General features: G+C 41.3%; 1 protein-coding gene across 3 annotated transcripts in view; it reads left to right on the forward strand.

Moving 5' to 3' along the window:
• Positions 1-15011, forward strand: part of GUCY1A1 (guanylate cyclase 1 soluble subunit alpha 1) — a 47555-nt gene that overhangs the window by 23191 nt on the left and 9353 nt on the right. For all 3 annotated transcript variants that reach the window (XM_054990053.1, XM_054990055.1, XM_054990056.1), the window contains exons 2-7: positions 953-1359; positions 6025-6086; positions 7424-7482; positions 9510-10219; positions 11710-12195; positions 12790-12933. In XM_054990053.1, coding sequence (XP_054846028.1) covers positions 1114-1359; positions 6025-6086; positions 7424-7482; positions 9510-10219; positions 11710-12195; positions 12790-12933 — 1707 coding nt within the window. In that variant the 5' untranslated portion in view covers positions 953-1113. The remainder of the gene's footprint in view (positions 1-952; positions 1360-6024; positions 6087-7423; positions 7483-9509; positions 10220-11709; positions 12196-12789; positions 12934-15011) is intronic.

The raw sequence follows: 15011 nt of genomic DNA on the forward strand, positions 1-15011 counted from the left end.
TGCTATGTGCCATGACAGAGACTTGAGCCTCCAACCAAAGGTCAGGGTCAGCAGCACCATAGTGCCTTGAAGTTTCACCCTTCTCCAAGACAATCCTCAAGCAGCTTTATCATTGGCCAATAGTACCTCAGTGTTGTCTGGTCTGAGCTTCAGTTTATTGGCCCCTGTCCATTCTATTACCTTTTCTAGGCATCTGTTCAGGACTTCCAAAGTCCCACCTGGTTTGGCTGTTCAGGAGAAACAGAGTTGGGTGTCATCTACATATTAGTGGCACCACATTCCAACCCCCTAGATGATCTTTCCTAGCAATTTCATGTAGATGTTAAATAAGATAATGATAAAGATAAGAGAGATCCCTGACAGACAGGGCTGAGCAGCACTCCCCAAGCACCATCTCCTGGAATTGTTCTGTCAAGTAAGAGTGGAACCACCAAACCGTGGTGCCCCCAGCCAGCCTCTATAGAAGAATACCATGGTCACCCTCAAAGAAAGGGCCAATTATTTAAAAAACCCAAGCCTGCAGGTCTATGCATATTTGCTTGGATATAAGCCCCACTGAATTCAATAGGACCTTGTGTTTTATGTCTTGTAGTAATACTTTAATGAGGATAGTTCTTAATTTGTTCTCATCCTGAAACATAAAACTGATGCAGGTGTGCTTTTGTTGAGTTATCTTTGAAAATTAGTGCATTACAGTGTTAGCATCTATATAACTTTAAAAGATGACTTTTTTTCTGCTGTGCTACTGTGTATATCTGAAACAGCTCGTAGAATCTTTGATCAGCAGATCAGCTGTGAAGTTGTGTGTGCTCCAGAGGATCACAGCCTAACGGATTAAGGAAGCTTACTTACTTGAACTGTAATAAACACAGAGTTAAACTAAATTAAACAAGCATGGAGTACAGTGCTTTCTGTTTTCTTTCAATTTTCTCTTTTCTGCCTTCTATTGCAGGGGCATAAAACTGCAGTTGTTCCTGAATTTGGTTTTGCTACTACAGATAATCTTGCCACACCAACTGCTGTCGGTAGCTGCTATCTGCTTTTGGTTAGCATAACAGACATGTTCAACACACAGTAGAGTGCACGACTTCAGTGCAAAAGGACTTGTCCAGGATGTTTTGTACTAAACTGAAAGACCTGAAGATCACTGGAGAGTGTCCTTTCTCTTTGCTGGCCCAAAGTGGCATTTCAGATGAGCATGAAGAAGACAGTACAGAAGTGCCAAACAGCTCCAAGGCTGTTTTGCCAATCTGCAGAGAAAAAGATACTCATGGGAACCTTCCACAAAGGAAAACCAGCAGGAGCAAAGTGTATCTGCACACTTTAGCTGAGAGCATCTGCAAACTTATCTTTCCTGAGGTAAATATGTTTTGATAAACATGTTTTCAGAAAAGTAATTGAGATAATCACTGGGTAGATTTTTTTTAAAAAAACGCATTTTAAACAATCATTTAGATAAGAAGACTGTGTCCTCTTAATTAATACTACTTGTCTTTCTTTTCATTTTTGACAGTCATCTGTTTCCATTTCCATTTCTATCCAGTTCTGCTGCTTGCAGACATCTACATTAATTTCATTACTGGTCCTGTGTTTAGGGAAAAGAAGCTAAGGATGATGAAAGTAGCCAACGAAGAGTGATGTTTTACTTAATTTAGCTTGCAATAGCTTTCCAAAATTTACAGAGACTAGCAAGTCAGTATTTATATCTAGCAATATGGATATTGCTAATAGTACAAAATATCTTGCACCAGTGGGATCGCTGCAACATCATGCTAGAACAAGAGCAATCGGTTGTGCTGCATGGATGAAGCCTCTCTTTATATTATAGTGGTAATGTTGGATCTGCTTCCAAGGGCACTGTGGTAACACTGAGAACCTCAATGCTGTGTGAGTGTAGTCAGTCACATCAGTCTTTTGCATGTATTTATCACTTAGTAGGAAAGAAGAAACAGGAAGAACCTGGTCAATTGGCCTCATGCACATGATTCTTGGTTTCCATACATTGTAGTAGTATAGGAAGAACCCATGGGGCTACAGCTTCCTCCATCTCCGACAGAATGTTTTTACTTTGTGAGCTACTTCAAGCACAGGCCTCTGGAGAGGCAAGCATCAGCATTTCCCAAAAAATAAATAGGTGAGGAGCCCTCAATTTCAATCTCATCATCACAGTATATCAACAAGTAGGAGTGTGCACCCCAAAAAAATCCAGGAAATCAGGATCTGGGTTTCAGGGAAGTGAAAAAAAATCTGGGTCATATTCTCTAATCTGTCTTGCAAGTATTAGAGAATCTCTGATTTATTCAGCCCATTATATTCTATGGGGAAGCATATCTGGGGGCTATCTGGAGTGTGTGTCATTTTTCAAGCAAAGTCCACCAAATTGGCAAGGAACCTACTCCTGACTGTCTTATAAAGACCTCTCAAGTTTCAGGAAGATTGGATTCCGGGGTCCAGTTATATGGGCCCCTGAACAAAGTGTCCCCAGCCACTCTCCATTGTTTCCTATGGGGAAAATAGTCAAAGCTGACTCCCATTGCAGAGACACACTGGGGCAAGGCTGCCATGGCCAAGGCACGCTGGCGCTGCCAAATGCAAGCTCAACACACGAAAGCCCAACAGAAACAAACTGAAGCAACATTTCCTGGATAAACCTGGATTAACTCGGATTTTTCCAGGGATCTGGATCTGGGTTCCTAGAACAGTTACCCGTAATATATCCCACATTGGATATCCATAATATCTTACTTGGAGAGCCCTGCTCTCTGGAACCCTTTAACTGAGCATTGAACCCTTCTATATGCAGAAATGGTATTCGTTTAATTAAACTATTTTATTGATTTAGATCCAGAGGAGTTAGCCATGTTAGTCTGTAGTAGCAAAATAATAGAGTCCATTAGCACCTTTAAGACTAACCAACTTTATTGTAGCATAAGCTTTTGAGAACCACAGCTCTCTTCATCAGATGCATCTGACTTTCTCCTAGACTCTGTGGTATACTATAGAGTCTACCCTCCAAAGCTGCCATTTTGTTCCAGGGGAACTGATCTCTGTAGTCTGGAGATCATTTGTAATTCTGGGAGAAATCCAGGCCCCAACTGGAGGTTGGTAACTATGATACACCACTTGAACAATTGTCCCAGTATTACTACCAAGTACATAGATTGTTTGTTTGCTTGAGTACTGATAGTTTTGTTCATAAAAAATTGGCACATAGTTGTATCCATCTCCTTAAATGGTCTTAGATTTTGTTTAAAACTTGATAAACTCTAACCATTGCCTGCTTGGCAGTTTGTCACCCAGCGTATGTTCCCTGTTTTCCACATGGAAAACTCCAAATCTGAGAGGGTTCCTATCGTGTCCCAGATCAGCACATGTTGCTTCCATTGACGTCAGTAAGAGGCTATGTAGAAGGATCAAGGAAAAGTATAGTGTGGCCCAAAATAGCATTTGATGAGATTCTAGATACCAGTAAATGCATGTGGATTTTTGTTTGTTCCTTTATTCGTTTTTAAAGGGATTATAGAGTTGAGGGAGGAGTTGGAAAGCCCTGTGCTGAAAGACAGAGTTTATTTTAAAGTTAAAGACCATCAGAATAAAACATACACAAACAGAATAAAGATGTATATACAATCATTATATAAGGAGTATTTCTAAAAAGTAACAAAGGGTAACGCTAAATCAGCACTGTACCTCAGTGTTCGACTGGCAGCTGCACGGAATCTAGCCGCTCCGGGGTTCCAGGCTCAAGAGCCGCTGACAAGAAGGAGAAAAAGCCCTGTGTGCATTGCTTCCATTTTGATACATTAATTAAATCTTGCTTTAATAAGGGAGAATATTTGTTCCGTTCTTTTTATTTTGAATGGAGAACACAAACTTCTTGAAGAATATATTTTTCTTGAGGCAGCATAATCTTCTTTCTTTTCATTAAGCAACTGCCAACAAATTTTTGTGTGAGTTACAATAAAACTGATTAAATGTCCAAACTTGATATTTAAAAAAAATGTTGAAATCAGTATTTCCATACTGTTTATTCTACTGAAGACTGAGTTGGCTATTTAGAAGTTTGGCATCTTGGTAATACCCATAGCATGAGGAAGCTGGCCCAGTTTCCTGGAGTGTTAACTTAAAGGAAGTTGGGATGATCATTAGCAGAGAGACAACACAAGTCTCACTGACGTGCCCTGCCCAGCCTGCCTCCAGCCCCTTCCCTTTTTAAACAGGCAGTGGGGTGGACCAGATTGGAGCTCCTGACCATCAGGTGTGCTGCCCTCCCCCGCATCTAGCTGGCCAAAATGGGGGTCAAAGGCAGACCCAGAAGTGATGTCACACCACTGACATGAAACTTTGTTTGTTTGTTTGTTTGTTGGATTTATATCCCGCTGTCCCCACAAGCGGGCTCAGGGTGGGTCACGACATCGTAAAACCAGAGTTTAAAATACAACAAATAGCAGTTAAAATCATAAAACAATAAAATCAACAGATCTCATTGGACAGCGGAGTGGAACAAAACAATGCTGTATTGTTTACCAGAAACATTATGGTCAAACTATGTGGTGAAAGCTAGGGTGTCACATCAATGGTATGACCTCACTTACCTGTTTGCCCCAGAAATGACATCACACTGTTGATGGAATGGCAATTTTGGCTATTTCCCCCCCTCTGACCTACCAAACAGCAGCAGGGGCTAAGAACTACAACCAGGAGGTCTCGTGCTATAGTAGGAATCCTGGCAGCCCTGAGTAGGTTTCTCATTGCTCTCTGTTGAAGTGTTCAGCGGGGAAAGGAGTAATTGGTGTCATGGAGCAGCCAGGCCCTGGAGACAGCTCTGACTCCTCTGATGAAGAACAGCTGGATTCCATGCCTGTTGGCCCCCAGCCATCTGCAGCTGAGCCATCAGACAAGGAATCACAGTTAGGAGGCCATGAGGAGCATGTTCCGCCCCCCTGTCCGGAGCTGACAGTTTAGGGGCGGTCAGCTGCTCCATCTCCTCCAGGATTCCCAGGTCCGCAAGAGCAACATCAGCACAGTGTAGAGGGGAGTTACAGTCCCAATGCAGGTCACTGCGCCTTAGAGCTCAGCGCCAGCAATCAGTTGCAGAGGAAGGGGAAACATCACTAGAGGAGACGTGAGGCAGCTGTTGCAGGCATGGCGTTGGGGCTCAAAACATATAGAAGGATCCCTTCAGTGTGGCTTCAACATAGGGTTGCCAGCCTTCAGTGGCGGCTGGAGATCTCCTGGAATTACAATTGATCCCCAGGTGACAGAGATTAGTTCTCCTGGAGAAAATGGCTACTTTGGAAGATGGTATTATACCATTCTGAGGCCCCTCCCCTTTCCAAACCCCACCCTCCCCACCCCCAAGATCTCCAGGAATTTCCCATTCTGGACTTGGCAACCTATGTTCACTTAGGCACTGACCTGCTGCTGCTTGGTAGGTTAGAGGCTGACCTGCTGCTGCTTGGTAGGTGGGAGGCTTCTTGGATAACTGACCTTGGCCTGCTTACACAACCCTTGTACAATTGACTGACTCTGTTTATTAAACTCTGGCATTCTTCCTCTGATAACCAGCCCCGTTATCTGCCTGAGTTAACTCAGCGTATGCCGGCCCCTGCCTGAAGCAGAACAGTTTGTCTCTCTATGATCAGACAATAAGAAACCATTGTAATATTCTTGTAATACCTGTTTGGAAAAGATTTAAAAGTTGGTACTTTACTTCTCTCTAGCTTTGGGAATCCCGTCCGTCTCCTAGAGTATAGCATTTGTGCCCCATGTGTTTTTCCTTGGGTTGAGGCCTATGCGTTTTACATACTACAATACATAGTGTGGCTCAAAGGCAAAGAAACATCTGCCACATGGCAGGAACAGATATTTGGATCTTTCCCATCTAGTAGCTCTGTTTTTTTAAAGTAATATTTGTTAAACATTTAAAGCTCAGCTTATGAGTTTTTGTAGTACTAATATGTCGATTCTAGTGTTCAGTTTTTAAAACTCTCATTTTAATTAATATATCTTTTCTTATTCCAGTATGAAAGGTTGTATCTTGCATTTCAGAGAACGCTATCAAAACATAAAATACAAGAAATCAGGTAAGTTAGTTAAATAACATACAGTTGGAACACCAAATAAATGTAACACACATCATGTATTTACCAATGAACTGGGATACAGCACATCTGACACTGAATTTCTGCTCACATTTCATGTCATTGGATGTCTATGATTGAATTTAACAATATTTAAGAACCAATTTCCAGGAGACTTGAGACAGCAATTTTAAGCAGTTCTGCTAAGAATCCTACTGAGGTCTATTCAATGGGGCTTACTCCCAGGAAAATCTTCTAGTATTTCACTGCAATTTTATCACATAAATTATTTTGTTATTTAGTCAAGAGAGGTATCCATATTACTTGGTGCACCAAAAATGAAGAATGATGAGCAGCTTAAAGGCTAACAAATTTTATTCCAGCATAGGCTTTCACAGAATCTATTTTTGTCAGATGCAATAGTGGATCTTACAATGCAGATACTTTATATTGCAGGTTCGCAGGTTCAAGGGGCCGTGAAATTCAGAAACTACAGGGTGAAACTAATTATGTAAAATTCAGAATTTAATCAGTACAAATATAGAGACCATTCACTACTTATGTTTAGCTAGTTAATACATGTAATGTGTGGGGAATCTCAAATTTGGTTAAGATAATCAATGCCTATGGTGAGGTAGAAATCAAAAATCCCTGTTCAGCCATAGTTGGTAGTATTGTAAAATCTTCCTTTGGAAACTTCTTTTGTGGTCAAATGATTACAGGATGTCTTGGGAAACTGAAATTTCTCCCACTGAATCCCAAATACTGCAGTTCTTAATATCAAATTTGTGTTCCTTATTTGTTTGAGTAGGAACTGACCTATTTGTCCTATCGAGATATCTGGTATTGCTGGCACCAGAAGTAATCAAGAGTTTGGTATCAAATTTAATATCAAGCCCCAGGGAACTTTTGTCAAAACTGTGTCTCTGTACCAAGACTGAATTCCAAACAATATTCCCTTTTAGAATAGTCACCTTCACTACTTTGAAAACAACCTGTTCTGCTTTCCTTCTCATACAAGTGAGAGTAGGAAGATTATCTTATGGCACGAGAGCTGACAGTTTAAAATTGCTGACTTTTAAATCTAGCTTTTCCTTAGAAACAGAGCCCCATTTATGTCAAGAGTCTCCACAATGAAAATACAGACAAAGTAGGCATAGTACCCCAGATTTAAACAGATTTACTTGATAAGTAATATTGTTGACTTTCAAACTTAGGATGTACTTTGAATTGTGGGTGTACTCTGAATTGTGGTGAGGGATATAAGATGTATGGATGTTTTAGTACAGTTTTAGTACAGACTTGGTCATTTAAAAAGGTTTATTTTGCATTGTTTGTAGGAATTCTGGGGAAGGAGAAGATTTTGAAAAGCTAATCATGGTTCATGCCAATGCCACAGGTAATATTATATCTATGAACATCAACTGCTACAACTTTTTGCTTACGAAACAGAAAATGGGATAGGTTCCATATAGCAAACAGAAAGGATGTGGTCCTTGTCCAAAAGGAAGGAATGCAACTGAATAGGCAAAGGGAGATCAGTAGCAATTGTCCATTTTTCAGTAATTTGCAGTTTTGAGAACACAGTAGGAGATAAGTTATCTTCATGTTAAAAGTATAGTCCTCACATGTTGGATAATTTAAATTTGTTTTGTCTAAGATGAGAAGCTGGCACTATAAGCAAATGTTTTCTAGTGCAATAAACACAAAATGGTTGCTTAGTTGTTTTACAGGATCTAGAAAGCAAGTGATTGCATGGCAACAAAATTATATTCCTCTGGCATTCAAACCATAGTATTTGGTTGCTGAGAAAATACAATCCTTCATCCTTTATTGCAATAGCAAGTATTATATTTCTATTCAAAAAGAGTCCAGTAGCACCTTTAAGACTAACCAACTTTATTGTAGCATAAGCTTTCGAGAATCACAGTTCTCTTCGTCAGATGCATGGAGGGCAAGAAGAAACTGGTCAGATATGTAGGTGGAGAGGGGAGGGAGGAGTAGATGCAAACAGTAGCTTCTGATATGGAGATCAGTTTGCTTCTGTTAAGGAAGTCAGTTACTTCTGATAATGAGATAACCATTCATAGTCTCTATGCAATCCCAGCCTGACTGAGTCAAATTTACATATGAATTCCAATTCAGCAGCTTCCCGTTGGATTTTATTTTTGAAAGGTTTCTGTTGAACTACAGTGACCTTTAAGTCCTTGATGGAATGTCCTGGTAAATTGAAGTGTTCTCCCATTGGTTTCTGGGTGTTGCCATTAATCTGACATTAAAAATGGCAACATCCAGAAACCAATGGGAGAACACTTCAATCTACCAGGACATTCCATCAAGGACTTAAAGGTCACTGTAGTTCAACAGAAACCTTTCAAAAACAAAATCCAACGGGAAGCTGCTGAATTGGAATTCATATGTAAATTTGACTCAGTCAGGCTGGGATTGCATAGAGACTATGAATGGTTATCTCATTATCAGAAGTAACTGACTTCCTTAACAGAAGCAAACTGATCTCCATATCAGAAGCGACTGTTTGCATCTACTCCTCCCTCCCCTCTCCACCTACATATCTGACCAGTTTCTTCTTGCCCTCCATGCATCTGATGAAGAGAACTGTGATTCTTGAAAGCTTATGCTACAATAAAGTTGGTTAGTCTTAAAGGTGCTACTGGACTCTTTTTGATTTTGCTGCTACAGACTTAACACGGCTAACTCCTTTATATTTCTATTATAAGCAAGCACATTGATTGTGATAGTGACTGGTACATGGGATGTTGTACTCAACTATTTCAACTCCATGTATGTTTCTTTTTTATTCCTTTAAATGCATTCTTGGGAATCTACTTTCTGCTGTGCCAGCTAGGAAAACTTGATAATTACTTTGGGGCAATGCAGCAGGAATGCTTTGCAGTGAAGAAGTAGAAAATGGAGGAGGATTACTTAATCTCTCTCCTGCCCATCACTTTTCCCTTTTTTACCATGGAAAAGAAATTGTTTACTTACCTTGGAATTTACAGTGCAATCCTAAACAGAGTTACACCTTTCTACGTTTATTAAAGTCACTGGAATCCTGCAATTAGGATTAATTGCACTGTTGGTGTTCATAATCAAAGTAATTAGTCTTGATTTGGCCATTTAGAAAGGCCTTTATTGCTATCTATAATAAATGATTTCCAGATTTTTGTCAAATATAAATAAGCTGCCTGAAGTATGCTGGTGCTTTGCCTCTGTTGTGCAAGGTCTCTGGAGTATAGAAGGAGCCGTCAGAGACTAGACTGAAATGAGTTTGTTAAACTTAGCCTTGGGAAAACATAGGATTGGTGAAAGGAAAGAAAAATCATTGAAATTCAAAGTCATGCATGGGGGCGGGGGGGATGTTATGCTTAGAGGAACACCTCTGACCTAAATGTTTTGCGCTTACAGGAGTTCCAGTAAACATTATAAAGGAATCTCTTGGTGAAGAGCTTTTCAAAATATGTTATGAAGAAGATGAAAACATTCTACGAGTTGTTGGAGGGACTCTTAAAGACTTTCTGAACAGCTTCAGTACTCTTTTAAAGCAGAGTGGCCATTGCCAAGAAGCAGAGAAAAAAGGGAGACTGGAGGAGGTCTCCATACTGTGCTTGGAAAAGGACCCAGATTTCTTAAATGTCTACTATTTCTTCCCTAAGAAAACAACTAGTCTCATCCTCTCTGGCATGATTAAAGCAGCAGCTCATATTTTGTATGAAACAGAAGTGGAAGTGATGCTGATGCCGCCCTGCTTCTGCAAAGACAGCGCCGAGTTCATTAATCAGCCATATTTGTTGTATTCTGTACAAGTCAAAAGTGCAAAGCCGTCCTTATCGCCTTGTAAGCCTCAGTCGTCTCTTGTGATTCCTGCTTCTATGTTCTGCAAGACTTTCCCATTTCACTGCATGTTTGACAAGGATATGGCAATTCTTCAAGTTGGCAATGGTATAAGAAGACTGTTAAACAGGAGAGAATTTCAGGCAAAGCCAAACTTTGAGGAGTGCTTTGAAATCCTGTCCCCTAAAATAAACTGCACATTTAGTGGGATCATGACAATGCTGAACATGCAGTTTACTATAAGAGTGAGAAGAGGGGGCAATGTTCTTAAAAAGTCAACTGGGGTAAGAACGAGTCCATTGCCTTTTATGTTCCCTCTTCCTCCACTTCTAAGTCGGGTACATTTATATAAGAGCTGCTTTGGATATTTGTATCCAAAGCTCCAGCAAGTGGACACAACAATGCCTCTTGCTCCCATGTATGCTCCCCCCCACCTTTTAATACCTGAATAAGGAACGTGTGCATGTAGGAGGTAAGAGAGATGTGTGAGCTGTATGCCCATTTGATGTTCGTATGCCTTCCCTGTCTTAGGTTCTGTTCAGATATTACAGTAGAACTGCAAAAGGCAGAAGTACGACATGCGCGTGTATTCATTTTTTATCCTTTAAATAAATCTGGAGACCTGGATCAGTCAAAGCTCATATTAACACTGTTTTTTTTTTTTACTATATAACCTTAGTACATTGAGAAACAGCATCTTAGGGAGATGTTTAGGCTACAATTTTTCCTTCGTTGTGAACATAGGGGAGTTTTTATCCCATGGAGGAGCATTTAAATATGCATATACAGATTCCCCAAATGTAAATAGATAAATTAGTCAGGGTCCTATGATATTATTTCTACTGTAGCTTCCAGTGCTGTTCAAATTTGTCAGATCTTCTGTTCTAAAGATACTATTTTCTTTTGCAGTTCTGTCTGTATTGAATTATCACAATACTGCTTGCAGCTAAGTGATGAACATAGATAAAGGATTTGGCTATATTGTTGCTTCTACTTCAGGTATTACTAATCTAAGGGCCCGATCTGTATTAGGCATTCTGAATCTACTCTATTCCAAACTCATGCTGATAACTTATCAGTATTTTTAATAGAGATACAAGCTGTAGCTGAAAAGCGTTCTCTGATGTGTATTGGAGTGTGGGGTTGTGCTTGTTAAGGCTCTCTTACTGAATGTTGGTTGAAGGAAATTTATACAAACTTCCATATGAAGAAAAAACCTAGTTCTCAATACTATGTTTGCCTTACAGCTGTATTGCAGGAAAAAGGGAGATATACAGCTGAGAATTGTCGGGCATGTTTAACCTTTCCCATGCCTGTTAGTTCTTCCTTGTAAATGCCCTTATCCCCAGTCATATTTATTTTTAATTGCCTTCCTCCAGCTGGGCCTAGATGTGCTTTGTGTTGTTGTAGACTTACTTTCCTCTTGGTTCATTCATTCTTCATGTTCCCACTACCCATTCTTTCCTTAGATTCCTGCTTTCTGGCCTCAAGGTCCACTGCTCAAGAGGGGAAAAAATATACACCGATGCCTGTCCTTTTTCTCTCAGAAGCTAGCTGCAAACATTCTGACAGCTTCATTGCCTGATCAGATGCAGTACCTTCTGCTCACCCTTTCTCATGCCACTTTGGCATGCAAGACTTATCTTTTCACCTGATGAGTGTTCCTGCCATTTTACTTTTCCTGATGGGGGAGGGGAACCTTGCTGTTCAGGGTTAAGGGAACTGCTAATCACACTGTAGCCCACATCACCTTATCTTTCTCTCATTGTTTCAGGTTATGGACCTTAAAGGGCAAATGATCTACATATTTGAGTCCAGTGCTGTCTTGTTCTTGGGATCTCCCTGTGTTGACAGGCTAGAAGATTTTACAGGACGTGGCTTATATCTTTCAGATATTCCAATTCATAATGCATTAAGGGATGTTGTTTTAATAGGCGAGCAAGCCAGAGCTCAAGATGGACTGAAGAAAAGACTGGGGAAGCTCAAAGCTACCCTTGAACAGGCGCACCAAGCCCTTGAAGAGGAGAAAAAGAAGACAGTCGATCTTTTGTGTTCTATTTTTCCAGGGGAGGTCGCCCAACAGCTGTGGCAGGGACAAGTTGTACAAGCCAAGAAATTTAATAATGTCACAATGCTTTTCTCTGACATCGTAGGGTTCACTGCAATCTGTTCCCAGTGCTCACCTATGCAGGTTATCACCATGCTTAATGAGCTGTACACTCGTTTTGATTACCAATGTGGAGAGCTGGATGTCTACAAGGTAGAGAATTTATTGCACTGGTAAATTAGTCATCTGGAAAGGGAGAACCAATCTGTACAGGAATGAATGGCACCAGAAAAGCTATTGTGACACAGACTATAAGGAGATTAAAGTATGATCAGTAAGAGAATGAAGCACAAGTTGTCTGCAGAGTGAGTTACATAGGCAGCCATGTGGAGATATAATATAACCTAGAAGATGATGACATAACTCAAATAAGTAATTGAGAACATTATGTATGTAGGACCTCAATCCTTAGCATATATAATTTGTAGCAGATCTGTTGACTTCAGTGATACTGTTTATGAGTAAGTGGCTTGGGTATCACTACTAGAACCTCATAGATGGTGAATGAAGAGTAAACATTTGGATATAATAACACTTCTGTTATCCTGGACAACTCAAAATAGTCAGCTTCATCAGCTGGCAAATCTCTTGAGGCAAATAGTATGACAGAATTCCCGTTCACATTTACCTTGAGTAACAGTTACAGGTTGAGGTGGGTGAGTGTTCGTTGGGGATGGGGGGAGGGTGGGCTAATGAAAACTTGGGTCATATTTTTTCCTTGTATTATAAAATGAATTTCATGTGCAGGTAGAAACCATTGGAGATGCCTATTGTGTTGCTGGAGGCTTGCACAAAGAAAGTGACACCCATGCTGTTCAGATAGCATTAATGGCTTTGAAGATGATGGAACTGTCAGATGAAGTGATGTCTCCGCATGGAGAAGCCATCAAGGTGAGGATAATAACAATGTTTACAGTAATGAGGGGGCTGGGATTTCCTTATTTTTGTAGTTTACTGATTGCTTAGGATGCCAGAGCTGGAGGGGTGCCAGAAGTCCTAATGCTTAAGAGACAGGATAGCTCTGTGTGGGACCACGCTGCCTCTCCTGCAATGTTGGGATCAGCCAGGGGCTGACAGAGGAAAAATGACTCTGAAAGAGGGCCTAGAGCCCACCTAAGATTGACAAGGGGGGGGTCCCTCAACCATAGCTCTCATGTCCTATTACCATAAGTGGCAGCAGGATAAAAATTTAAAAATGACTGTTAGCCCAATGATGTGATGTCACCTGGAAGTGACACCAGTCCTTTCTAGGAATCAACAGAAACATATGGTTTTACCATAGTGTTCCTAGCAATTCCTAGAAAAAACTGACATCACTTCTGTCCAGAAGTGATATCACGATGTTGCCAGTGGCAGCCCTTCTGTGTCCCCACCCCCATCTCCTGTTGGTTATCACATCCTGCTTGGCAACCCCAGCCCCCCTCGTCCCCCCAATGAAGAGCAGGTGAAAAAAACACTTTGCCATTGCAGCCCAACAACGGGGAAGCCTGGTTGGAGTGAGAAAAAGCAGAAAGAGTAGGCTTTTACTGCCACTGGTATCTCAGGAGCTCCTGACCCATGACTGCTTGCCCAACCACCTTATGCAGGTGAGAGTTTGAAAGCCCAGCTGTCTTCTTCCTTTATCTAACAATGGCAATGACTGAAGGAGCAAGAGCAGTGACTACTGCTGCCATCCCATACCCCGGTTACTGCAGTCTGCTTCCTGCACCATTGTCACCCCCCAATCCGCTACCAAATGACATTTCATTCTGTGGCAGCTCAGGGGCCAGAAGCCTTGTTCCCCAGTGATGGCAGGGAGAGAAGGAAGATCAGCCTTGCAGCAGGTCCCACTCACCAGGCACAGGGTGAGGGTTGAAAGCTCTCACTTGCCATGCAGGAGAGGATTTCAGTTAGCACTGCTGGTGGTCCATGCTTGCTTCATTCCAGATGGGGTCTGGGCCAAGCATAGGGATCCCAGATCCCTTGGTAGGGCAGGGGATCCTTTACTCACACCCTCCACCCCCCCCTGCCACCATTCATCTGGCTGGTGGAGGGGGAGGTGGGGGAACAGACCTCCCGGGAGCACTCCCGGGCAGCATCATGATGTCATTCCCAGGAGTGATGTTGCACCGTCCTAAGAGTGCTCCTGCGCTTTACAGCTGGCCGATTTGGGTCCCAAATGAGCTGAACTGGACCTGTTTCGGGCCCAAATTGGGTCAGTGTGAAGCACGCCTGCACTCCTGAGCCTGCACAATGACGTCACTTCTTGGAAGTGACATCATAACACAGGCTCAGGAGCTTGCGCATGGAGAGCAAAATAAGGCAAGTGCTAGGTCTCTCCCCCGCCCCCCCCGCCCCTGCCAGGATGGTAAGGGGACCTGGAAACCATAGCCAAGTACAATTCAGCCAGAGTTTCACCTCCCCCCAGTCAGGCACAATTCTATTGCCGGGAAGGGGGGGGGGATGTGAAAGTTTGTCTAGTGCACCAAAAGATCATGGGCTAGCCTTGTATAGTGGTCTGTATTTCCATGAAATTCATGGGGAATTTTGAAAACTCCTCCAAAGCAATTATTTTTGGATTCTAGCTTTGAACATATTCTATAGCTGTGAAATAAGCCTTTGTTTATGCAGATATCTTGGGAGATAGAAATTGTGTATATAACCACAGAGGTGTCTGTTTTTGTGGGTATGATATAAATAACTAGTATTTTTGAGTGGGAACAGGCAGCATGTTGCTAAATATTTTGCTGGACAGGGTAGAATAAACAAACTGCATTGCATTTATTATTTAAATATAATTATGAAAAGTAATACAAGACAGATTTGCAATCTTTATTTAGTACAAATGTTGGGGAAAGTAAATGATTGAACTTCTGAATATGTTAAAACTTGAGAGAAGAGAATTTTGTCTAATATACCAGATAAGGGTTTTTTTCCCCTTTAAGGAGTCCTTTTATTGTCCCTTGTGAGTATTTAATAGAAATATTGCA

This window comes from Eublepharis macularius, chromosome 10 (genome assembly GCF_028583425.1).
Source record: "Eublepharis macularius isolate TG4126 chromosome 10, MPM_Emac_v1.0, whole genome shotgun sequence".
Lineage (NCBI taxonomy): Eukaryota > Metazoa > Chordata > Lepidosauria > Squamata > Eublepharidae > Eublepharis > Eublepharis macularius.